The following is a 26,106-nucleotide window of genomic DNA, read 5'->3' as shown; positions in this document are numbered from 1 at the left end:
CCTAAGGGTGTCATTTTTTTTCGTCGTTTTCTTCTTTAACCCCGTCCGCCTTGCGACAATGCGATTTTCGTTTTTTGTCCCAGGCTTTTTCTTTCTTTTTTTTCGTCCTCTCACTTCCTGTCCTCGCGTGCACTCTCTTTCCTCACTCTGTCCTCAGATCACCTTCCCGCCTCCCCTCCTTTCTGCCTCTTGGCGCGCCAAACGTTCACATAACTCACCAATGCGCCGTGTTTCGTTCAGCATGAGCGCAGAAGCTATGCGAGTCATTTCTTATTTTCTCGTGGTATCTGGCTCATGAATTATTCGTATACACTTGATCAAAGTCTGTATTTATGGACACGCTAACAAAGTTTGACTTCCACGACATCTTTTCCAGTGCGACGCCATTGTCTATTGGCGCTTGCGGAAGGTTTTTTTTTTTTTGGACTAGGCTGACAGTCTCTGAGCCAACGCTTGAGGACATGACCTCGCCATTAATGTCCCTGTTTGAGGCCAGGACATTGTCAATGTAGGGGGTGACCAATTTGCCTAATGTGACCCCAGAGTGAATTAAACGATGAATGAGTTGGAATTTTAGGCAAGTGCAGTATAGATAGTTTGTTTTTTGGATCGTGAAGACGCAAATATTTATCATCTTTTTTGGGAAAGAGTCATTTCAATCAGTGGTTTGTCATTTTGTCCATAAAAAGGAAATTAATTGTTTTTTTCCTCCATGTTATATAAAAAACAACCAAACATTATAGATCAAATACATATTTTCTTTCCCTTGAGGTAAGTCTAATCATCAATACTAGTTCAACTGCCACATTATTTTTTTTGTCTTTTTATGAAATGCAATATGAAAAGTGTGACTTATTTTTCCAAAAGTGAAATAAATACTTGTCTGCTTATACTACTAGTTTGTTTTCCCAAGAAAAAAAAATCATGGCAACAATTGCAAAATGAGTCTTAATGTTTCATGTGTATGATTCAAATTTGATATAAAAGTACAAACAGACGCGGTTTACCAACCAAACATCCGCTATACTGTGATTTTTAAGATGTTTTTAATTGGATATAACCTTACACGCGACTAAAATATATTTGACTGATCCCTGTCACGTGACAAATCTGAATTAATTGAGGACATATAAAAATTCTCACGTGTTGCACTTGTTCAAAGCGTGCTCATATATGGAACTAGTTGCTAAGTGACTGAACGCCAAGTAGCCTTCTGTGGTTATCTCACTGATTTGTACATACAGTAGAATGCATATTTGTCAGCGTTACAATAAAGATAACGGAGAGGAACAGACATTTCCCAAGTATAATGCTTTTCTGGCTTTGCTATGTTGTACACTCAGCAAAGATTTGTAGTATTAATCATGTCCATTCTTCCATTTTCCGTTCCACTTATCCTCACTAGAGGTTAATAATGTTCTAATCACATTCGTTGCCAATTTCAACCAAGCTACTACATTAAAAGTAATGCTTTTTCTAGCACATTCGGGATAATTTTCCAGTGTTTAGGACACAGCATTCATGTGATTCCCTTTAATTTCTTTCAGTCTACAAATTCCAAAACTGCAAATGGCCGCCTCGTGTACCACCAGCTGCCACGCCATCCTGTTGCATTGTGGCAGCACATGCAGAAAAAGCAAGGTAAATTAGATAATCCCTGAATTGTGACTCATCTCATATATAACGCTTTACCATAACACTTGCTCTATATTGAGCTGTATTAACATAATACTAAATAATCCTTATGGTACTGAGTTACTTTACCCGCTAATACTTAATGCTCTATATGTTGAAATATTTACATCACAAGCAATGACCTACGTATAAGGTATGTTTCTTTGCTGGTACTGCTTACGGATGAATAATCAAGATAATCGGCTCGTCTTGGATTATTATCGATCTAAACCTATTCTAATTACAGGCATAACAATGCTTTTTGCTCTTTACCATCTTTAAGCTTTAGTTGTGTTTTGTTATCAGCGCAAACTATATTGGAAAGTAGCTTTTGGTCAGTTGGATGAACAAAAAGCTGATTTTCAGCATTTTTAAAAATGCTTTTACATTATCCCTTGCACAGCAAAACATAGTGTCTTTGCACTTCCTGATCCCACTTTGGGCTCGTTCTTGCTCGAGTGTTTAATGAGACGCAAGTGGACTAATCCGAAAAGAAACTGATTGCTATAGTATGGAGATTTTCCACTTATTTATTTTTTTCAAGCCTGTCCTTTTCAGCTGCTTACACATAGAGAACGGGAATCTGGGTGTCTTTACGGACTTTACAGCAACGTGGGAATTTGATGTACTCCCTTGTGGTTCTTTTTATTGTTAGGTTTATTAGAAGAAAGCAGCGGACAGGAAATGGTTTTGAGGGGACAGATATTAAGAATAACAAGAAAAGTCCCACATTTAATGCACATGTTACCTATTGTGCGTAGCGGTGGTATTGCGATCCAACTGTATCTATGAGAAGAAAACATATGGGGGGGGTCTAGCCACTGAAAGATATGAGGAGGGAAGATAGGTCGGACAAGGATGCGATAGGGAAAGGTGAGTGTAATGAGTATATGGCCCTGTTCCAGTATAAAGGTACCCAAAGTGTCAAATATTTACAGTAAATTGCAAGTGTGATGAGTACTGCTTTCAGTTCAAGCTTGATTTGGTTATGCCAATTTACTTGTTCTCTCCATGGCAAAAGTCCAGATGTCCAACCATGACAATAGATAAATATTAATCAGTCCATTGGAATGGTTGCGTCTATATACTGCATACTTTTTGTCCCTAGTCAAGAGTTTAGATGTCATGAAGTTTGAATAACAAAGTGAGAGTGGATGCATGTTTGGGTGAATTTGTGATAATGTGAAGTTTTGGATTGATGAAGTCAAGGAATATAGGATTGATCCATTTTTAATGGATGCATTTGCATGTGCACCGATGGCAAGTGCTTTGCGAGTGGATGTTATACATGTATGTAGGTTGTGTTGAATTATTCAAGGCTGGGTGTTGCATTATTTCATGAGGCAATGATTGAGTATATACATGGAACATAGAGAATCCATCCATGCATGTATTAACAATTTACATGAAATAGCATTGGATCAGCAAATGGTGTAGGGTTGGGGAAAAAATCTAAAGTTGGTGTTCGTAACGGACTACTTCCTTCCGTCTTTTCTATTAAGACGTTTTTTCCACCGAGGGAAGATATTCAGAAGGGTTTGTCAAAATGTCTGGAAACCCCACCCCATTGGGCGATAGCTCTTAGTGTTATAACAGGTCAGTGGGGATAGAAGCGTCATGCGAAGAAGCCCAAACAAACAAATTTGGTCAAAGTCATTGAGCGCTGCTATTTGGTGTTGGGTCGTGCCAGCTCTCCTGATGGATGTGACAATTAGGCTTAATTAAGGCCCCTGCGTTTGTTCTCATGACCCTACAAAGGCATCAGCGGGGAGATGCTTTATCCCAACCGTAGGCGACAGTTGGGCCGCTTCTGCCACAAAAGACTTTAAGTAGGGCAGCTTTTTCATTTGAAGCGTTTACGAATGTTTGCTAATATCCAAAGAATACTGGCACTGGTTATGTGATGCCAGCCTGCTGTGTTCAGTCTTTTGTACGAGCTGGAACGCCCGCTTGGGTGACCTGTTTACTTTTTGCTACGATAACTAGAAAGCGGAGCGGGTAGGGCAGCTCCAAGTCCTGGTGTGAACTTTACAGTTATAGTGCCAAAATTGGCAAATTGACACACATATCGTACTTAATCCATTATTTCAAAAAAAGATGTATTTTCTTTAAATTACAGATATCCCAAATCAGATATTCTTTACATCTGATTCCATTTTTTTTAAGGTTGAACGAGAAGTAGTTTTACACAGGGGATATTTAGCCAGTGGGTTGAATTACAGCAGCCAAAAAGCGCCATGGTGCTGAAAACACGTTATTACCGCATCAAATCTAATCCTGTGGTCAAATCCGATACTAAATATTTGTGACTTCCGATCGAATTTTTTCAAGATATGTTACCGATACCACGTCGACATCTTTATATAATTTTAGACTATTTTCCTAGTGGTTTTATTTACAGCAGCCGAAAAGCGTGACGGTGCTGATGATGTCATCTAAACTGAATGAGGGAAGTTTAACGGCCTGTTGGTTATCACGTCTGCCTTGCAGTTATAAAGCCGATTGTTCCAATTTTGCAAAGCACCTTGAAGTTTTAAAGCAAGAACCTTTAAGATACCGACAAACTATTCATTCCCAGCGGCGAAGACACCTAACAAGACCCATCATTTAGTCGTCAAATCGCTCTGTGAAGGAATGTTGGCCATTATTCTGGCCAACTACCACCGCATTTCCCATATGTCAAATTCAATGGCTCACAATCCATGAGAACTACACTGTTTGTTTGTTGTGGCCAAAAAAAGTTGCCCCCCCCTCTCAATTATGAGGTAGGCTGGTGTTGTTGAACAAATATGGCCATGACACATATGGACCTTATCCACCACCGTCCATGGGAATGATGGCCCTCATAATGCAACTTCCGTAATTAAGCATCGCGGTAAGGATGAAAACACAGCTAGATGATCTGATAGGTTATGCAATTAATTGGGATTCCACTATTATTTTGATGTCAAGGGGAGGTCGGCATAAATTCAGCTTGAAGCAACGCTGACAGGAAAACAAAAGGTTGCGCGCACAAGGCTTCTTTTGTAAGTAAGGCCCAATGTTCTTCTGAGCACAACAACAACAACAACAAAAAAGCTCCACGCATACCAACAGCATCTTAACTGATTTTTTTTTAGATGTCAGAGACCTCGCGCATGATACGGATAAACTCAAGGCCAGTCTACGTGATTCCTTTTACAATACTTGCTTGGAAAAATGGTGCGCAGTTTTTGGGGAAAAAAATAATTCTAGTTTAAAATGCCACTAGCATTTGTAGTTCCTGTCAAATGAAGCATAAAAGTAATACTGACAAACGCCAATTCAGAGTGTGCCCCGCCTACTGCCCATAGTTAGCTGGGATAGACTCAAGTATCCTAGTGACCCACGCGAGGATAAACGGCATGGTAGATGAATGAATAGTGCTACACATAACGGGGGATATGTACTTTCCAAAACTGATGGTTCAAAATAAGCAGTGCAGGAAAGGATTTGAGTTTCTTTATTCAATATAGTAGGAGTTAGTAGTATATTCTTTATCCTCTGTGAGGATCAGTGATGCCTAGACTGTGCAGATGTCCATTTATAGGGCAGCCAGTTTATACAACCCTACAAAAGGCCATTTAATGATTAATGAATCATGTCATTACTCTATGTATATCTCAGTATTGTAGTGGGCTACTGTCCACATTAAAAAAAATGTTAAGTGAACGTATTGGATTGGATGGTTCCATTTATTTAAATAGGGAACTATGATATGAGATACAAGCGACTTGAGCTACAAGGATGTTTAAGAACAAATGAAACCGTTATGTCAAGGCACTACTTTACTTTTTAGATACTCCACAGCACATAGATTTTCCATGTCTTTCGTGTACTGCATTCTACCAACACACATCTTGCGGCGTACACATTGCTGTGCAAGCAGCATAGGTTAAAGGACATGATCCAGGGGCAGCTAATCCTCTCCATGTTGAAGGTAAGTCGTTAATCTAGCATGGAGACATACACAATGTACACAGTCCCCATAATCGCTGCTTACCCTGTTTGCATAACTCAAGACATAGAGCAGCGAACCGGACTAATGTCACACGTCCATTTAAGATGTCTTAATTTGAGCCCAAACAACAACACGACTTTTGTTCAAATGTTTTTTTTCTTCCTTTATAATCAGCTGGTGTTTAAATGAGACCACGAAGAAACGCATATATAAGTAGGACGCAGTTAATGGAGAGTCAACGTTCAAGGCTTCCAGGAAAGTTCAGCGCAATCCAGTTCTACTCCGATTGATGGGTTTAGTTGACACTCGATTTAAATAAACCATGCCAGGAAATTAACACCAATGTAACCAAACAACCCACTGACTTTATAAAATCAGTTTTCCCTTACATTACTTTATTCTCTGTTCTATAACATAGTGGTTTAGTTGTCTTATTAAGAAGCAAGTACATGATTTGTATGGGGGTTGGTGATCCTTTATAGGACACTCATTGGCTGCCATTGAGGGCATTTGACATCCAATCTATTTTGAATAAGACAGCGATCTCCAAATCAGATTTTGACCTCCTATCATAAAAAAATAAGATGTCTTGATGGCATTTACAGCAGGTCCTCTCATATTAAATTAGTAATTAGATGGCCATCATTGTTTATGGAGGGCAATGTGTCAAATAGAATGAAATTTAACATAAATCAACTTTAGAGTCCACTAATTGGGGGCCATGTAATGATAATTAAGACCTGGCATTCACATAACATATATGAACATCATATTTTGGGTCATTTAGGGCACATTTGTTTACCATAAATGAATATTGCAGTCACTAGTGAAGGAATCCTGGTAATTGTAGGAGAGCAAAACCGGTTGGCCAGATTTTCAAAAGTCGAGAACATCGAGTCCTCTCAGTCAAATGATCAGTTTTACGTCAAGTCCAATTTTCAAGGCCATCGGCATCCACATTCCAGTCATACACATGGTTTCCTTTGAAATGTGTGGTTGCCCTTTCTTTTTCTACATGCAAAATATATAAGCGTATTGCATGATGAACACCCTATCTGATGCTCCATAGGCACCAGAAACCTTACGTGGTGTAATGTTTTCACATGTTGCCTGTCAAACTCATGCCTAGCTGGCTTGGCTGCTCTTTCCAATACTCATTAAAGTCCTTCATGCAAAATGTGGTATCAGCATTTGCTTTCCTTTCTCAATCCTGCTTGATGTTGATCTCCTGCCGGGATCTCTCAGAGGTATCTGGTGATGATTTTTAACCCCCACAATTGGGTGGAGTCCCTCAAAGTATTATCTTTCCTTCCCATACAAAGAGTGGTTGTTGTATACCATGTCTGTCTTGAATCATTCCACGTTCAGACTATCGTTTTTAGTGGGTTTTCTGCTCTTCTATTGTTACAGTGTCAGTTTCTTAACTGGATAGTTTGATGTTCTTGTCCAAGTCAGATTCGAGTCCAAGTTTGAAGTGGCAGTCGGTTCAAAAAATCTCATTAAAAATAATAATGCTCCCTATGGCTGGGAACTGTTCTTTGCTGTTTGTCAAGGCTTGGAATTTCTTCTTCAATTCCACTGCAAGGAGGGTGCTTGACATGGAGGTTTCTTTATCAAGCCGCACTCTAAGCAACACAGCTGAACTAGACGGAACTGGCCAATTGTGAACAAATTACCATCTGTGACAGTCGCTCTTAAATCTAGCACTCTGCTGCAACAGCAATGTGACCCTTTGCGTTATATATAAATATATATATTGGAGTGTCTTGCACAAGGACACTTCCACAGTGCCAGGTTGGAGTCAGTTTAGTAGTTTTTTCTTCTTCTTTAGGCTAATTCCTAAAGTATGTAAAGAAAGAATACAATAATACGTTTGTAGTTGTTGTTTTTTTCCTCCCTGGAAAGTGAACTGTCACCAGAATGGGAGCACTGGTCAGTGTGAATAAATGAATGGAGAATTATGTTAAATCTCTGGGAAATGTTATTTTTAGGGCCTCTGCCTATTAATTGCCTCACTGCCTGCTTAATTGCACCCTTTGTAACTTGTCATCCTTCACTACCTATAAAGCCCCCCCTCCCCACAATTCCCCTTGCTGATTGATGCCATGTGAGATTTCTGGTGGGGCCCAGGGCCGCCAGAAATGCTGCAATTTTTACCCAGCAGCACACGTCACCGCCGTTAAAACGCAGACCTCCAAAAATAGCCCAGATGGAAAACGGCGTGAAAAAGGAGACCCCCCAAGTGAGAGTTTGTCAAGTCGTGACGATGTTCAGACTGTATAACAATGTGGGGAACTTGTTCGGAGATCATTATCATCACAATTTTATGGAAACTCTTTTTTTATTTTTATTTTTTTAATATCCAAGCCTACAGCAGGCGTCCTCTGCACGGATTTAATGTGAAAACGTGATGTCACAGTCTTGCTGTGAATGATTAGGATCTTTGCTGTTAAAGTCGCATCCATCTTGTTTAATCATTTTCATTGTTATGAGATTTTATTAGGGTGTGAATGGTGCTAGATTTGTGGCATCATGTTAAATAGTCTTCTGGATAAATAGTCACTGAAAGTCAAGGTGAATGGCGTAAAATCATCTTTACCCCTTTAAAACCTAAACGACTAAAGGAGATTAAAGCACATTAAAGTTGTGTAATGGTTTATAACAACATTGCAAATAATTTGCCATAAATGTGTCATATTTAAAATGATACATTGCTCAAAATGCATGTATCAAATATGATACATTTCATTAATAGACCGCATCCCACTGGTTTACAACATGTGGCAATTTAAAATTAACATGTGGTTTGACTGGATTGCTAATTTTTGTTAAATCTTTTACTACCGTATGTGATAATAAATGGCAATTCTACAGCTAAAAAAAGTGCAGGTTTCCCCTGCAATTTTCGGGACAAAACTTTTTCAAACCACAGCAGAAATGTTCTTCTCATTGATTTTGCGACTCTGACCTTACATGCTGTTTTTTTTACCTTCTCTTTATCGTTTCTTCAAAAGTTCCCTCACTGGAAGTTGGCTTGCTGCTTGTTTTTCAGAGACGTGTTGGTTCTAATTTTGCGTGTTGGTGTTGATGCAACAAGAGGCAAAAGCGAGGTCCAATTAATTCATAATGCGCTGGTTATGCTTGCTTTTCTAATTATCCATTTGATGACAATTAGAAAGACTTTTGGAGACAGCATGCATCCCCATCTGACCCCAGTTTTTCCCTCAGTGGTACCAGTTAACGTCCCATCGTAATTGAAAGTGAAATCCTTGTATGGAAGTTAGATGAATTTTTGTGGAATAATATAGTATAATATAATAATGACATAGTGTGTGATCCATAACATTCTGCTTTGTCTGTTTCGTTACGCAAGCATTCCTCCATTTCCCAATAAAACCCCTATTCAAATAAACACCTGCTCCAATTTGGAGTTTGGCGAACGCAGTGTTTTCCAATATTTGAAGAAAAAAACTGTAAAATCTACTCACTCACCCGAGAGGTTAACAAAGGGGATCATTAAGGATTTTTTACATGGTTTTGTCGTAGCAACCGATTCCAAATTGATGTGTTAAGAGCATAACATTAACATAGTTGATGTGTGAAGTCTTCAGAAATGGATAAACATGTTTTTAAGAGGTTTCACAAAGACTTTATTCTGTGCATATGCTATGTAAACTTTTTATATGACCATATACGGCTGACGTCACTTTTGGCAGCCAACAGTTAACCATATTAGGAATTTGTACACTATATGCATGCTCCCAATTTGTGTGATATAGCAACTACTATAGTACTTTGAGTAATGTTCCGCAACCGCCCATTCATGCGTTAAATGTGCCAGGATTCAGCAATGTATACAATATGTATTATTTAAAAACAGCACTCTCTTTTGCAGTAGGAAAATGACAAGAATATATGGATTACTTGCTTTAATAGAGTTGTGAATTCCCCCTTCAATTTCAAGACTTTCAAACTTAGCAAATCAAAGAAAGACTCAATGAATACAAAAATCTAAACTTAAAGTGTTTATTGTACTTTGTATTCAAGGCACATGAATCGACATCAATTATGAATAAATCCAGTCATGATGAAACCAAAAACATAAATACTGGGTAACAGCCCACAATTAAAAATGCACAACCATTCAAAAAAATCCTATTAAAAGCACAGATGATAAAAAATAATAATAATAACAATAGGAATAATATGCATGGTTGTGCGCTGTTGCTGTCCCCCCCCCCTCCTGTACTATAAATTCTTACTGGCCTTCAGCCACAACTGGCTGGCCAAGCGCGCCACCTAGAGGTCATTTGTGGTTATATCGTCACCTTGAAAATCCATAAATAATACCTGAGCTTCCGTGACTTTAGTTTAACTTTAAAAATACAATGCCTTATTATACATCAACAACTTATAGACCAGGTTTCATCAAACTATAGCATATTTTTCCGTTTTGGGGAGATTTCAAGTGTTTTCCATTGCAAGGTTCTCATCTTGCAACATTTTCCTTTTCTTTTCAAGTGGAAAATTGGAATCAAATGAGTGCAACCATACTATTTTACTTGCATAGTTTGAATTCATGTGTAGACTTTAAATGACTGCACACACTAGGAGCAGATTAAAACAGATTGCAACACCCTACTTGATAGCTTATTCAAAATTGCAATGATATGGTATTTTTTCATTAATCTGATCTTCCTGCACTGTATATTTTTGTTTGTTTGAGTGCAGCTACTGTCTTTTTTTTTAAAGAGGGACAGATTGTAGTTTATGTTTTCCACTATAAAAGGTATAACATTTCAGCGTATATTGATACATGAGGTATAGCTTATCTCTTCAAACGGATTGGACGTCCTCTAGTCATAAACCAGTGATAAACAATTTACTGACTTACAACTATTACTGCAAAAAAAATGAGTGAACATGATGTGTGCTCTTACTCCAGGCCCACTCGAGGGGGATCGGCATGGTCTGGCGTGGCCTGCAAGAGGCCAGTGAGAAGCTCGTAGGTGAGAAACACCACCATGTTGACCGGGAAGGCGCGGAGGCAGTTGATGCCCATGCTGCGGAAGAAGACAACCAAGCCCTCGGTGCGCGTCGTCTCGACGATGCAGTGTACCAGCCCTTTGTAACGCCGCGTCCCCAGGACACCGTCCATCTGCATGCGGGCCTTGATGACGTCCATCGGGGTACTAAAAGACCACGCCAACATACCCGCAAAGCCTCCAGCCAACATCACACCGCTCCAGGCTGGAAGAATATAAATTGTCAGCTTTACAAGTGGGTCATTAAAAAAAAGACAGCATTTGAAGACCAATTTCAACAATTAGTGTAATAATGAACATAAACCGTCCTTTACCTGGTTTCACTTTACCGCTCCCTGTCAGCCTTTCACAAATGGTGTTGTAGGTCAAAAAATAGATGGCGAACCCAGGGCCGTCCCTCAACGCCAGCGGCATAGCCCCCCGGTACAGCCCCCGTAAGCCCTCATTCTTGAGGATGCTCAGGAGACAGTGGACCGGCCCGCGGTACTTGGGCTTGGTCCCTCGCCGCATCGATTCCGTCTGACACTGAAGGCGCACTTTAACAATGTCCCCGGGTGCTATGAACAACATCTTGAATAAGAGGAGGGAATATTTGTCAGATTGTGATAGTGTTATTGCTATTGCGAGTGACAAGTACGTTTCCTTTAGCACCCCTACCTGCATAATACCGCCTGCCATTCCCGACAGGAAAATTTCCGGCTTGGTGCTGGGGCCGTAGGATGTTCCTCGCACTTGCTTCAGACAGTGAAGACAATTTCTGTAGGTCCCAAATGCCACTGAAGATGTGACGGACATTGTTCCCATTGGCAGCAACATGCCTTTGAAAAAGCCGTGCACCTGAAGACATTACAGAAGTGAATATTGCATAATTATTAATCCCAAAACCTTCTCATTCTCATTCTCTTTTTGTGTAGGTAGATGTTATTTAATGGCCATGTGCCTTTTTTTCCTCCCTCACCCCTTCATTGGAAAATGTTGAGGCGATGCAATGCCATATTCCAGTGAACTGTCTTTGGGTTTGGATTCGGACCTGTACAAAAGGTATGTAAATGAGCACTGATCTATGCATTTAAATAATATTATTATGATAAACAATAGTGTACCTTGACAGTGTCCAGGGGGTACCCCACTGCCAGGCCACATGCCCCTGTACAACAAAATAAAAACAAAGACACAATGTACTATATTACTGGTTGGAGTACAAGAGGAGACGAAAAATGGGTACTAGAACTCCCAAATGTGGGATTTAAAAGCGACCAATAATAATAATATTAACATGATAGGCAACCACTGTAGGGGTCAGCTGTTACCTGCCAAAGATCCGGACACGAAATCGGCGATATGCATCCTGTCACCGTCTAAACAGAGGTGGGCGATTGTTACGTGACATCACGAGGCGAAGGGTACGGGGAGAACATAGAAGTTACATATATAAAAGCCTAGATGCTTAATGCCAATGTAGGCAGGCGTTGTCATTAGTCGGCCATTTTACTTCGGGGATTATCGCTAAATGTCATAGTTGATGCTAAATTTTGTATACCTTGCGTTCACTGCACTGGTGCCCAGTAAAGAAGGTTTCTGTCGCAAGATGGCCGCCTGTGATTGCGACTCAGTTTGGTACATCTAGCCTTAAAAAGGAAATTTGTATAAAGAATCACATGCCCATTTCACATGAACATTTGTTTGTGTCTCATTTTAAAGATATTTCACAAGCGTTAGTTGTTATTCTCTGGATGTTTGAGATCACATTCGCAACTTACTGACCTTGGCCAATTGGAGACGAGGACAGTCTGACAGAGGGCGGTGGTATCAATCCCAGGCCCTGATTGGTCATGGAGTCTCCACCCCCTCCCTTTTTACAATGCTCTTAAAAAGCGCAAACTATTTCAAAAAAATATTTTATGTTTTCACAATCACATTTTCACAAATAATATTTTTACAATCACACCAAATTTAAATCGCCTTTCTTCCTTGACGTCAGTTAGACGCATTCCTCTCCTTCCTTAAATAGGAAGTGAAAAATGCCAATACTTTTACGTACGCAGGTATATTGGCTACATTCCACGCGTCTGATTGGCTAGAAAGCAACCAACACATACCTCACTCTGACGTAATCAAACCTTTACGGCCTCGCTCCTCGCGTTAGCCAATAATAGCCCAGAAATATGAACCAGGGCAGGCGTTGGCTTCCTTTTTCGCTTCTGATTGGTCAGAAAGACTAACAAGCCCCTCCCTTCGTAAATTTGCTTCCGGTATCGCCGAGTGGTCCAAGGAAACCGAGTAGCACGGGGCAAGAGACGCTGTCAAGACTAATGCGCTTCAGGGAGGACGAATAGGTCATCCGGAAACCGTAGTAGCAAAATATAAACACACAATTGCAAGTTAGCAGTCTAAAGTGACAAGCAAGCATATTAGGCAGCGTTTGCTAACGTTTATTTCAATCGTTGACTAGTCACGAGGCGCTTGGGCGTCCAGCGTCGATTGGCCAGGTGAGAGGAAGTGCTGCGAAGGAAGTGTCATCTGGAGAGTGAACGGCCGTTAAAGAACACTCGATCTGGTGGAACTGTGATGGACTTCGTGGCTGGCTGCATTGGAGGTAAGTGTGGGTGGTCTTCAATCGCCCCCATCATTCTACCCAAAGTGATGCAACTCTGTTCAGATTACGACTCAGGTGTATTCTCGCAATCGAACCGCTCAGGTGAATCCAAGCCGCTCCCGAATCATCTGCCCACTCGAGTTTTGTACATTTTATAGATTCAAATCTCTTTTCGTTATCACTGGAAGGTATGAGGGTAGTGCAGAAGATCGGGAATTGTTTGGGTGTCGCTGTGTGCACTTGTGCAGGTCATGTAGTGGTTAGATGAAATGAAATAGTTACACTACTACAGTTAAGGGGGCGGTGCCACGAGAAAAAAAGTCATGATTTGGTGAAAATTAATGATTTAAAAAAAAAGTACAGTCAAGCAGGAAAATTGTTAGAAATAATCTGAATTTTAAGGGATCCCCCCCGACAATACTATACCAATACTATTGTAATATTTAGATATAAATACAGTTGTCATATAAGAAGTATATAGGCTTTTTAGATCATAATGATGGATTGTTACATTTAATGTAATGTTCTGTGTTTTGTGAATAATTTATTGATGTTTCAATAGCGCACCAGTCAGTGCTAAGGGTGATAGAGGATACACTATAGTGAATCCTTAACCTGATGATGGCCAGAAAGTCCAAGATCCAGTTTCCTAGTGATGGACTTTGCTATAGAATGTTAAAATTTTGGATTACGGTCTACGGGATGATTGCACAGAAGTTGGCTAAGATTTTTTTTTTTAAGTAGGCAGAGTTGTACCTGTGATCTTTTCTTTTAACTATAATTCTTTTCTTGCGACATCACTTAAAGCATAAGAGTCCAATGTTTTTTTTTTTCTTTTAACCTTGAACTTTGAAAAGGCTTCCTTTGTTTTAGTTACACATTCTTTTCTTGTTAAACATTTTACACCTCTTTGATTATTTTTTATTATCATAACACTGCTTTGGTGTTTGTTTAATGTCTTTTTTTACTTCACCAGATGATGGCTAATTATTTGTAAATTCTATACACTTATCAAAGGTGCAGGCTGTGATGGCGGTCATTTAGGTAAATGATTGACATGGTCAAGGTTACTCCCTCCTTGGGTGGCGTTCCGCTCCAAGTGATAGCGAAACGACAACTTAAGCCTGTCAGCTCGTGGTGTGTATTTAAAGTTGACACACGCGCGCACGTTCGCGCGTCACACAAATAATAGGACAGGGGCCACACACCCCTACGCTGGCCAATAGGAGGCTTTGTCTACAGTACAAGACTGGACCATGTGCGTGTTGTCCTTTGCGTGACCCATGTTGATGTTGTAGCCTTGAATGTCACCTCCAAACTAAAGTCACTTAGGAAGTTATCATTTGTTGTTTTTAGTTTCCAGTAACTTAATGTTGCCCAATAGTATGGTCAAGAGGGATATGTGATATGATATTAATATCTAGATGAAAATAAGCAAGAGATGCTGAGGAGGAAAATGTTTATTTCCCGTAGCATCTGAACTGGGAGGATTGGACGACACCTTTTGTTGTCAAGTAGTTAATGACCCAACACAGACTGAAAATATGTACTGTTGACGCCTGTGTTAAGTGGCCCTAGACGAGAGAGCCCCCCCCGAAAATAAACAAAAAAACATATTGATGTGGTATAAATTCCCTGTATATCAAAAAGATGATGTCCATTTAGTCATTATTTATTTAATGTTTTTGTTTGTGTTCGCCCTTTTGATTGTGACACACTAGTAGTTGGGGAAGCAATGGGCAGTGGCATTTGTGTCACACACATGGTCATGTTCTTTTCCAAGAGCTCAGCTGATGACTCCTCTTTACAAATGGTCATGTGATCCAGCAAGTGCTTAGGTCAGATTAGCTTTCTGTTGATAACAGAAGGACGGAAACCTCCATAACCTTCCTCCTTCTTTTACATAATAGACGCTTCAAAGATTAAAGGCTGTTCTTTAGATGGTATTCCTGCCAACTGCATTTGGGTTTGTTTGAAGTGGCATTTTATTCCTGATTCGTCTTTTCAATTCATGCCCTTGATTTGCCTTGAAAGGTGTATGGAAATAGAGTGTGATGCTATATTTTGTATGATGTCACATGAGACTCGGGTGACTTGGGCCATCATCAGGTGAAGTAAAATTCTTCCTGGCAGCCCAGGAAAAAGCGGTTTTGTTTTTAAGAGTAAATGCGAATGAGGTCAGAAGTGATGAAAATAAAGTTCTGTTTCTGCTTTTAAAATCAGTTGTAATTTAACGTCTACTACTGCTAAGCTTATATATATGTATATATATATGTATATGTATGTATATATGTATGTATGTACATACGTATATACATATAGATATGTGTATATATATGTGTATATATGTGTATATGTGTATATATGTATATATATGTATATATATATGTATATATGTATATATATGTATATATGTATATATATGTATATATCTGTTAATATATGTATATATATGTGTATATATGTATATATATACACATATATATATATATACATATATATATACATATTTATATATATGTATGCATATATGTATATCTATGTATATATGTATGTCTATGTATATATGTATATACGTGTATGTATACATGTATATATATATATGTATGTGTTTATATATTTCTGTATATATAAATGTAGATGTATATATGTATTATATTTAGATTTATTTTACAGCAGAAGTATGAAAACAGCCAGACAATTGGACACCTTTAATCATTAATGGGAGTGAGTGTTAACAATACTCAAGAAAAAAAAAGAAAAATTCAACAGTTGCATTTGGGTATCTGTTAGTGAAGAAAAATAATTTAACCCTATGTTTAAGATTTTTTACATGACAACTCTTGCTATAATCTGTAGGCAATCAAATTTAATTTTGTTTTTCATCAAGGCTTATGACCATGCTAAAATTAGCTACTTGCCAGCAAGTTAGGTTCAAAAGACAAAAGTAAATGACATTGTACCAAAAAATCTTTTTTTCCCCCCCTAAAAATGCCTTGTGCTTTGTCTTCAGGTGCTGCTGGAGTTTTGGTTGGTCACCCATTCGACACCGTGAAGGTAGGGAAACCTTCAAGCAGATTTACCATTATGGATAAAAAATGTTTGTAGTTTTAATGGAGGAAAAACTTGACAGGTTGCTCTGTGTTTCTTTTTAATAAGAGTAACTGTCATTTCATTCGTATTGGCAAAGTACTGCAAATACATATAGTTGTAGCATGCTGTCTCATAATGTCATAAGTGTGTACAACATTTCTTTTATGTGTGTTCCACCAGGTCAGACTCCAAGTCCAGAATGTCAATAAGCCGATGTACCGTGGCACCATTCACTGTTTCCAATCCATCATACGCCAAGAGTCGGTACGTAACTTATCCATCTATTCTAGGCCAAACTACGACCCGGGATGAAAATCCTCATTAAAATGAACCTTAGCGTGTTCAGCAGTCCCTGTGATAGGAAGTAAAATTGGAATGAAGAATAACTCAGACACAGGTTGTAATTTCTTCCAAGTATATTCGTTTTCAGAGTTATTGAAAAAGCACAAAACAAGATTACGGCTGATAATACCTTGCCCTTGACAAGTATAAAGTGTAGTTACAAAAAATATCAATACTGTCCCTCAGCCGAGCTAAGATCGCTAAAGCCTTTGACGCGTAGAATCATCTTGGGCGGTCTTGTCATGCTGCTTCCAGGCGGTCTTTTTGATGTCCATATCAGGTTGTCACGTTCTTCTGTCTGGTCCAGGTAAATCCATCCTCACACTGGCTTTCGTGACTATCATGTGTACATGTACACATGTACACATGTACACATGTACACATGTGCACATGTACACATGTGCACATGTGCACATGTGCACATGCACATGTGTACATGTGCACATGTGCATGTACACATGTGCACATGTGCACATGTGCACATGTGTACATGTGTACATGTACATGTACTTATGTGTACATGTACTTATGTGTACATGTACTTATGTGTACATGTACTTATGTGTACATGTACTTATGTGTACATGTACTTATGTGTACACGTACTTAAGTGTACACGTACTTATGTGTACACGTACTTATGTGTACACGTACTTATGTGTACACGTACTTATGTGTACATGTACTTATGTGTACATGTACTTATGTGTACATGTACTTATGTGTACATGTACTTATGTGTACATGTACACATGTGTACATGTACACGTGTACATGTACACATGTGTACATGTACACATGTGTACATGTGTACATGTGCACATGTGTACATGTGTACATGTACACCTGTGTACATGTGTACATGTACACATGTGCACATGTGCACATGTACATGTACACATGTGCACATGTACATGTGCACATGTACATGTACACATGTACATGTACACATGTGCACATGTACACATGTGTACATGTGCACATGTGCCCGTACTTATGTGTACATGTACATGTACTTATGTGTACATGTACTTATGTGTACATGTACTTATGTGTACATGTACTTATGTGTACATGTACTTATGTGTATGTGTACATGTACTTATGTGTACATGTACTTGTGTACATGTGCACGTACTTATGTGTACATGTGCACGTACTTATGTGTACATGTGCATGTACTTATGTGTACATGTACATGTACTTATGTGTACATGCACTTATGTGTACATGTACTTATGTGTACGTGTACATGTACTTATGTGTACATGTACACATGTGCACATGTACATGTGCACATGTGTACATGTACACATGTGCACATGTACATGTGCACATGTGTACATGTACACATGTACATGTGCACATGTACACATGTGCACATGTACATGTGCACATGTACACATGTGCACATGTACATGTGCACATGTACACATGTACACATGTGTACATGTGTACATGTGCACATGTGTACATGTACACGTGTACATGTACACATGTGTACATGTACATGTGTACACGTGTACACATGTGTACATGTACATGTGTACACATGCACATGTACACGTGTACACATGTGCACATGTACACGTGTACACATGTGTACACGTGTACATGTGTACATGTGTACATGTGTACATGTGTACGTGTACACGTGTACATGTGTACATGGACACATGTGTACATGTGTACATGTGCACGTACTTATGTGTACACGTACTTATGTGTACACGTACTTATGTGTACACGTACTTATGTGTACACGTGCACATGTGTACACGTGCACATGTGCACATGTACACATGTGCACATGTACACATGTGCACATGTACACATGTGCACATGTGCACATGTACACATGTGCACATGTGCACATGTACACATGTGCACATGTGCACATGTGTACATGTGCACATGTGTACGTGTACATGTGCACATGTGTACGTGTACATGTGCACATGTGCACATGTGTACACGTACACATGCACATGTGCACATGTGTACATGTACACATGTGTACATGTGCACATGTACATGTGTACATGTGTACGTGTGTACATGTGTACGTGTACACATGTACATGTGTACATGTACACATGTGTACATGTACACGTGTACGTGTACACATGTACATGTGTACATGTACACGTGTACGTGTACACATGTACATGTGTACATGTACACGTGTACATGTACACATGTACATGTGTACATGTACACACGTGTACACGTGTGTACATGTACACATGTGCACACGTGCACGTGTACACGTGTGTACATGTACACATGTGTACGTGTCCATGTACACATGTGTACGTGTACATGTGTACATGTACACGTGTACATGTACACATGTGTACATGTACATGTACACATGTGTACACGTACATGTACACATGTGTACATGTACACATGTGTACATGTACACATGTACACATGTGTACATGTACACATGTGTACATGTACATGTACATGTACATGTACATGTACACATGTACACATGTGTACACATGTGTACACATGTGTACACATGTACATGTGTACATGTACATGTGTACACATGTACATGTGTACACATGTACATGTGTACATGTACATGTGTACACATGTGTACACATGTGTACATGTACATGTACACATGTGTACACATGTGTACACATGTGTACATGTACATGTACACATGTGTACACATGTACATGTACACATGTGTACACATGTACATGTGTACATGTACATGTGTACATGTGTACATGTACATGTGTACATGTATACATGTACATGTGTACATGTACACATGTACACATGTGTACATGTACACATGTACACATGTACACATGTACATGTGTACATGTACACATGTACACATGTGTACACATGTACATGTGTACATGTGTACATGTACATGTGTACATGTACATGTGTACATGTACGTGTACATGTGTACATGTACATGTGTACATGTACATGTGTACATGTACATGTGTACATGTACATGTACGTGTACATGTACATGTGTACATGTGTACATGTACATGTGTACATGTACATGTGTACATGTACATGTGTACATGTACATGTACGTGTACATGTACATGTGTACATGTACATGTACATGTACACATGTACACATGTGTACACATGTACATGTGTACATGTACATGTGTACACATGTGTACATGTACACATGTGTACACATGTACACATGTGTACATGTACATGTACACATGTGTACACATGTACACATGTGTACATGTACATGTGTACACATGTGTACATGTACACATGTGTACATGTGTACACATGTGTACATGTACATGTGTACATGTACATGTACACATGTGTACATGTACATGTACACATGTGTACACATGTACACATGTGTACATGTACATGTGTACACATGTGTACATGTACACATGTGTACATGTGTACACATGTGTACATGTACATGTGTACATGTGTACACATGTGTACATGTACATGTGTACATGTATACATGTGTACATGTACACATGTACATGTACATGTACACATGTACATGTGTACATGTACACATGTACATGTGTACATGTACACATGTACATGTGTACATGTACACATGTACATGTGTACACATGTACATGTGTACATGTGTACATGTACATGTGTACATGTACATGTGTACATGTACGTGTACATGTGTACATGTACACATGTACACATGTACATGTACACATGTACATGTACACATGTACATGTACACATGTACATGTACACATGTGCACATGTGTACACATGTGTACATGTGTACATGTGCACATGTGTACATGTACACATGTGTACATGTGCACATGTGTACGTGTACATGTGCACATGTGTACATGTACATGTGCACATGTGCACATGTACACATGTACACATGTGTACACATGTGCACATGTACACATGTACATGTACATGTGTACATGTACACGTGCACATGTACACATGTGTACACATGTGTACATGTACACATGTGCACATGTACACATGTGTACACATGTGTACATGTACGTGTACATGTACACATGTGTACACATGTGCACATGTGTACATGTGTACATGTACACATGTACACATGTACACATGTGTACACATGTGTACATGTGTACATGTGTACATGTGTACATGTACACATGTGTACACATGTGTACACATGTGTACACATGTGTACACATGTGTACACATGTGTACACATGTGTACACATGTGTACACATGTGTACACATGTGTACACATGTGTACATGTACACATGTGTACACATGTGTACACATGTGTACACGTACATGTGTACACGTGTACATGTACATGTGTACATGTGTACATGTACATGTGTACATGTACACGTGTACACATGTGTACATGTGCACATGCACATGTGCACATGCACATGTGCACATGCACATGTGCACATGCACATGTGCACATGCACATGTGCACATGTACACATGTGTACATGTGTACATGTACATGTGTACACGTACACGTGTACACGTACACATGTGTACATGTACACATGTGCACATGTACATGTGTACGTGTACACATGTGTACATGTACACATGTACACATGTGTACATGTGTACATGTACATGTGTACACATGTACATGTGTACACATGTACATGTACATGTGTACATGTACATGTGTACATGTGTACATGTGCACATGTACATGTACACATGTGTACACATGTACACATGTGTACACATGTGTACACATGTGTACACATGTGTACATGTACACATGTGTACACATGTGTACACGTGTACGTGTACATGTGTACATGTACACATGTGTACATGTGTACATGTACACATGTGTACATGTGTACATGTACACGTGCACATGTACACATGTGTACATGTGTACATGTACACATGTACACATGTGTACATGTGCACATGTACACATGTGCACATGTACACATGTGCACATGTACACATGTGCACATGTACACATGTGCACATGTACACATGTGCACATGTGCACGTGTACACATAAGTACGTGTACATGTGCACATGTACATGTACACATGTGTACATGTACATGTACACATGTACATGTGTACATGTGTACATGTACATATGTGCACATGTACATGTACACATGTACATGTGTACATGTACACATGTACATGTGTACATGTGTACATGTACATGTGTACATGTACATGTGTACATGTACACATGTGCACATGTGTGCATGTGTACATGCACATGTGCACATGTGTACATGTACATGTACACGTGCACATGTACACATGTGTACATGTACACATGTACACATGTGCACATGTGTACGTGTACATGTGTACATGTACACATGTGTATACATACATGTACACGTGTACACGTACACATGTGTACATGTACACATGTACACATGTGTACATGTGTACATGTGCACATGTGTACGTGTACATGTGTACATGTACACATGTGTATACATACATGTACACATGTACACGTACACATGTGTACATGTACACATGTGTACACATGTACACATGTACACATGTGTACATGTACACATGTGTACACATGTGTACATGTACACATGTGTACACATGTGTACACATGTGTACATGTGTACACATGTGTACATGTACACATGTACATGTACATGTACATGTACACATGTGTACACATGTGTACACATGTACACATGTGTACATGTACATGTGTACACATGTACACATGTGTACACATGTACACATGTGTACATGTACATGTGTACATGTACACGTGTACATGTGCACATGTACATGTGTACATGTACATGTGCACATGTACATGTGTACATGTACATGTGTACATGTGCACATGTACATGTGTACATGTACACATGTGTACATGTGTACATGTGTACGTACACATGTACACATGTGTACATGTACATGTGTACACATGTGTACATGTACATGTGTACACATGTGTACATGTACATGTACACATGTACATGTGTACACATGTACATGTGTACATGTGTACATGTGTACATGTGTACATGTGCACATGTACATGTGTACATGTACACACGTGTACATGTACACACGTGTACACGTGCACGTGTACACGTGTGTACATGTACACATGTGCACATGTGCACATGTACACGTGTACATGTACACGTGTACATGTACACATGTGTACATGTGCACGTACAAGTACATGTACACGCACACATAAGTACATGTACATGCACACACACACATAAGTACATGTACACATAAGTACATGTACATGTACACATAAGTACATGTACATGTACACATAAGTACATGTACACATAAGTACATGTACACATAAGTACATGTACACACAAGTACATGTACATGCACACATAAGTACATGTACACATAAGTACATGTACACATAAGTACATGTACATGCACACACACACATAAGTACATGTACACATAAGTACATGTACACATAAGTACATGTACATGTACACATAAGTACATGTACACATAAGTACATGTACACATAAGTACATGTACACATAAGTACATGTACACATAAGTACATGTACACATAAGTACATGTACACACAAGTACATGTACATGCACACATAAGTACATGTACACACAAGTACATGTACACACAAGTACATGTACATGCACACATAAGTACATGTACACATAAGTACATGTACACATAAGTACATGTACACATAAGTACATGTACACATAAGTACATGTACACATAAGTACATGTACACATAAGTACATGTACACATAAGTACATGTACACACAAGTACATGTACATGCACACATAAGTACATGTACACATAAGTACATGTACACATAAGTACATGTACACACAAGTACATGTACATGCACACATAAGTACATGTACACATAAGTACATGTACACATAAGTACATGTACTTGTAATAATGTAAAGATAAATGGTATTTACCTTTTGCCCCATGTGACTCTTTACAGTTGTTTGGTCTGTACAAAGGCATCGGCTCCCCCATGATGGGCCTCACCTTCATCAACGCCATTGTATTTGGCGTCCAAGGCAACGTCATGCGCAGGCTGGGCCAGGACACGCCCACCAACCAGTTCTTGGCGGGCGCTGCGGCAGGCACCATCCAGTGCGTCATCTGCTGCCCCATGGAGCTGGCCAAGACTCGCATGCAGATGCAGGGCACGGGTGAGAAGAAATCCTCTCGAAAGATGTACAAGAACTCGGTGGACTGCCTGGTCCGCATCTACCGCCGTGAGGGCCTGTGGGGCATCAACAGGGGCATGGTGACCACCCTGATACGCGAGACCCCCGCTTTCGGCTTCTACTTCCTGGCCTATGACGTGCTGACGCGGCGGCTGGGCTGCGAGCCCGAAGATCGCTTCATGATCCCCAAGCTGCTGTTCGCCGGCGGAATGGCCGGCATCGCCTCCTGGCTCTCCACTTACCCGGTGGACGTGATCAAATCCAGGCTGCAGGCGGACGGCGTGGGCGGCGTCCACCAGTACAGCGGCATCGCCGACTGCGTGCGGCAAAGCGTGCGCAAGGAGGGATACATGGTGTTCACGCGGGGACTCACCTCCACGCTGCTGCGCGCTTTCCCCGTCAACGCTGCCACCTTCGCCACCGTCACGCTGGTGCTCATGTACGCCCGCGGCGACTGCGAGGCGGAGGAGCCGCCGCAGCCCGCCAGCCACCACGCTCAGGCTCAAACTCCAGGTCAGACCCAAACCTCTGGCCTATGAGACTGCAGACAGAAAGCACATTTTGAAGTGAGGGAAAGTGCAAAACACTATGGCTAGGCTACATATGTATGTTGTGATATACTATATGTATGTTGTCATGTGTACAGATAAAAAATTGATAAAGGTTACGCGGCGCTGGTCGTGAATGACTTTACGATATTTAAGCACTTTTTTTCGTGGCTCAAAACCGCAAAAATGAAATTATAAGACTTGTCACTGTGTCGTTGAAAAGACAGTTGAAATATGGCAGAACTGGAATTGTTTCAACGCTTTACTTTTGCTCTTTGTCAATCTAATGAATGTCGTATTCACGCACCAGCTCTGGATGGTGCTCTAGTCAATTTGATCGTTTTTTGGCAATGTCAAGATCAATCCTCTTCTCTCGACCGCTGCTTTGCACAAAAAGTCGAGCTATGCAATCAGCTAAGAATCTGTATATATTTTTATGTATATGCTCTTAAGGGAATGGATAAAACCATTCCATGTGCACTCGAGGGAAAATATATTTTTCGCGGCATTTTTACTGAGATACTTGAATGGTTAAGACGATAGAGTTGCACAGAGAAAATAATTTTTTAAACGCCACGGAAGTCACCTTGGGGAAAATAATACCAAGTATTAAATTATTATTTGTTTTGCTTCACAGTAGCATTAAAAGTACAAGTTAATTCTTGAACGTTTGCTCAAATCGAATGCTTCCTTATACAGTCATTGTTTTTTTTCTTTCAGTGAAGCTGTAGCACTCCTTGGTAAATATTTTTTCAGAAATTTTATCTGAATGTCACAAGTGTACAGTCTCAAAATGATATATTTCAATTGATTGTGTGATTTTAACTTATACAGATGTTATATTCATGTACTGTAAATTAAGATTTTGTTGTTTTTGAAATCTGTAAATTTGTGGTTAATAAATATGATTCTTACATTTGATATTGTTATAGCATCCTTTTCAATTGTATTTTTTTTAACTTTGCATCTTAAAAACCAAAAGGTCTTAACATACATGGTCTATTTTTTTTAAAGAAATATATAGTCTTACTATAATTGGTGTTTTTTTTTCAGGAAAATAGCCTTACTATATATGGTCTTTTTTTTTAAGAAATATAGTCTTACTATAATTGGTCTTTTTTTCCAGGAAAATACCCTTACTATACATGGTCTATTTTTTAAAGAAATATAGTCTTACTATAATTGGGGTTTTTTTCAGGAAAATAGCCTTACTAATACATGGTCTTTTTTAAAAGAAATATATAGTCTCACTAGAATTTGTCTTTTTTTTCAGGAAATAAGCCTTACTATACATGGTCTTTTTTAAAAAGAAATATATAGACTTACTATGATTGGTCTTTTTTTCAGGAAAATAGCCTTACTATACATGGTCTATTTTTTAACAAAAAAAGCCTTACTATACATGGTCTATTTTTTAACAAAAAAAGCCTTACTATACATGGTCTTTTTTTAAAGAAAATAAATATATAGTCTTACTATAATTGGTCTTTTTTCAGAAAAATAGTCTTACTATACATGGTCTTTTTTTTAAAGAAATATATAGTCTTACTATTATTGGTCTTTTTGAAAGAAATATATAGTTTTACTATAATTGGTCTTTTTTTCAGGAAAATAGCCTTACTAT

The 26,106-nt window shown here is 39.2% G+C and overlaps 2 protein-coding genes across 5 annotated transcripts in view; one reads left to right on the top strand and one right to left on the bottom strand.

Annotated features, from left to right (window-relative positions):
- The window catches only part of LOC144065019 (mitochondrial basic amino acids transporter-like), a 44,007-nt gene extending 18,604 nt beyond the window's left edge, over positions 1–25,403 (top strand). For 2 of the 4 annotated variants that reach the window (XM_077587957.1, XM_077587958.1), the window contains 7 exons: positions 1,548–1,641; positions 10,599–11,552; positions 11,679–11,739; positions 13,151–13,294; positions 16,308–16,351; positions 16,568–16,651; positions 23,703–25,403. In XM_077587957.1, coding sequence (XP_077444083.1) covers positions 13,267–13,294; positions 16,308–16,351; positions 16,568–16,651; positions 23,703–24,473 — 927 coding nt within the window. In that variant the 5' untranslated portion in view covers positions 1,548–1,641; positions 10,599–11,552; positions 11,679–11,739; positions 13,151–13,266 and the 3' untranslated portion in view covers positions 24,474–25,403. Of the gene's footprint in view, positions 1–1,547; positions 1,642–10,598; positions 11,553–11,593; positions 11,740–12,952; positions 13,295–16,307; positions 16,352–16,567; positions 16,652–23,702 lie in introns of those variants that run through there. The other 2 variants (XM_077587959.1, XM_077587956.1) reach the window with 2 other exon arrangements.
- On the bottom strand, positions 9,666–12,320 carry slc25a47a (solute carrier family 25 member 47a). The gene is made up of 6 exons (XM_077587960.1): positions 12,009–12,320; positions 11,802–11,845; positions 11,657–11,728; positions 11,356–11,535; positions 11,013–11,268; positions 9,666–10,903 (listed from the first exon to the last, which is right to left on the bottom strand). The coding sequence occupies exons 1-6, from the start codon at positions 12,043–12,045 to the stop codon at positions 10,590–10,592; spliced, it is 903 nt and encodes a 300-aa protein (XP_077444086.1). The 5' UTR covers positions 12,046–12,320; the 3' UTR covers positions 9,666–10,589.
- Positions 25,404–26,106: the final 703 nt, after the last annotated feature.

This window comes from Stigmatopora argus, chromosome 19, assembly GCF_051989625.1.
Source record: "Stigmatopora argus isolate UIUO_Sarg chromosome 19, RoL_Sarg_1.0, whole genome shotgun sequence".
Taxonomy (NCBI): Eukaryota; Metazoa; Chordata; class Actinopteri; order Syngnathiformes; family Syngnathidae; genus Stigmatopora; species Stigmatopora argus.
The sequence above is the reverse complement of the archived record's forward strand: the minus strand, read 5'-3'. Positions and strand labels throughout refer to the sequence as shown.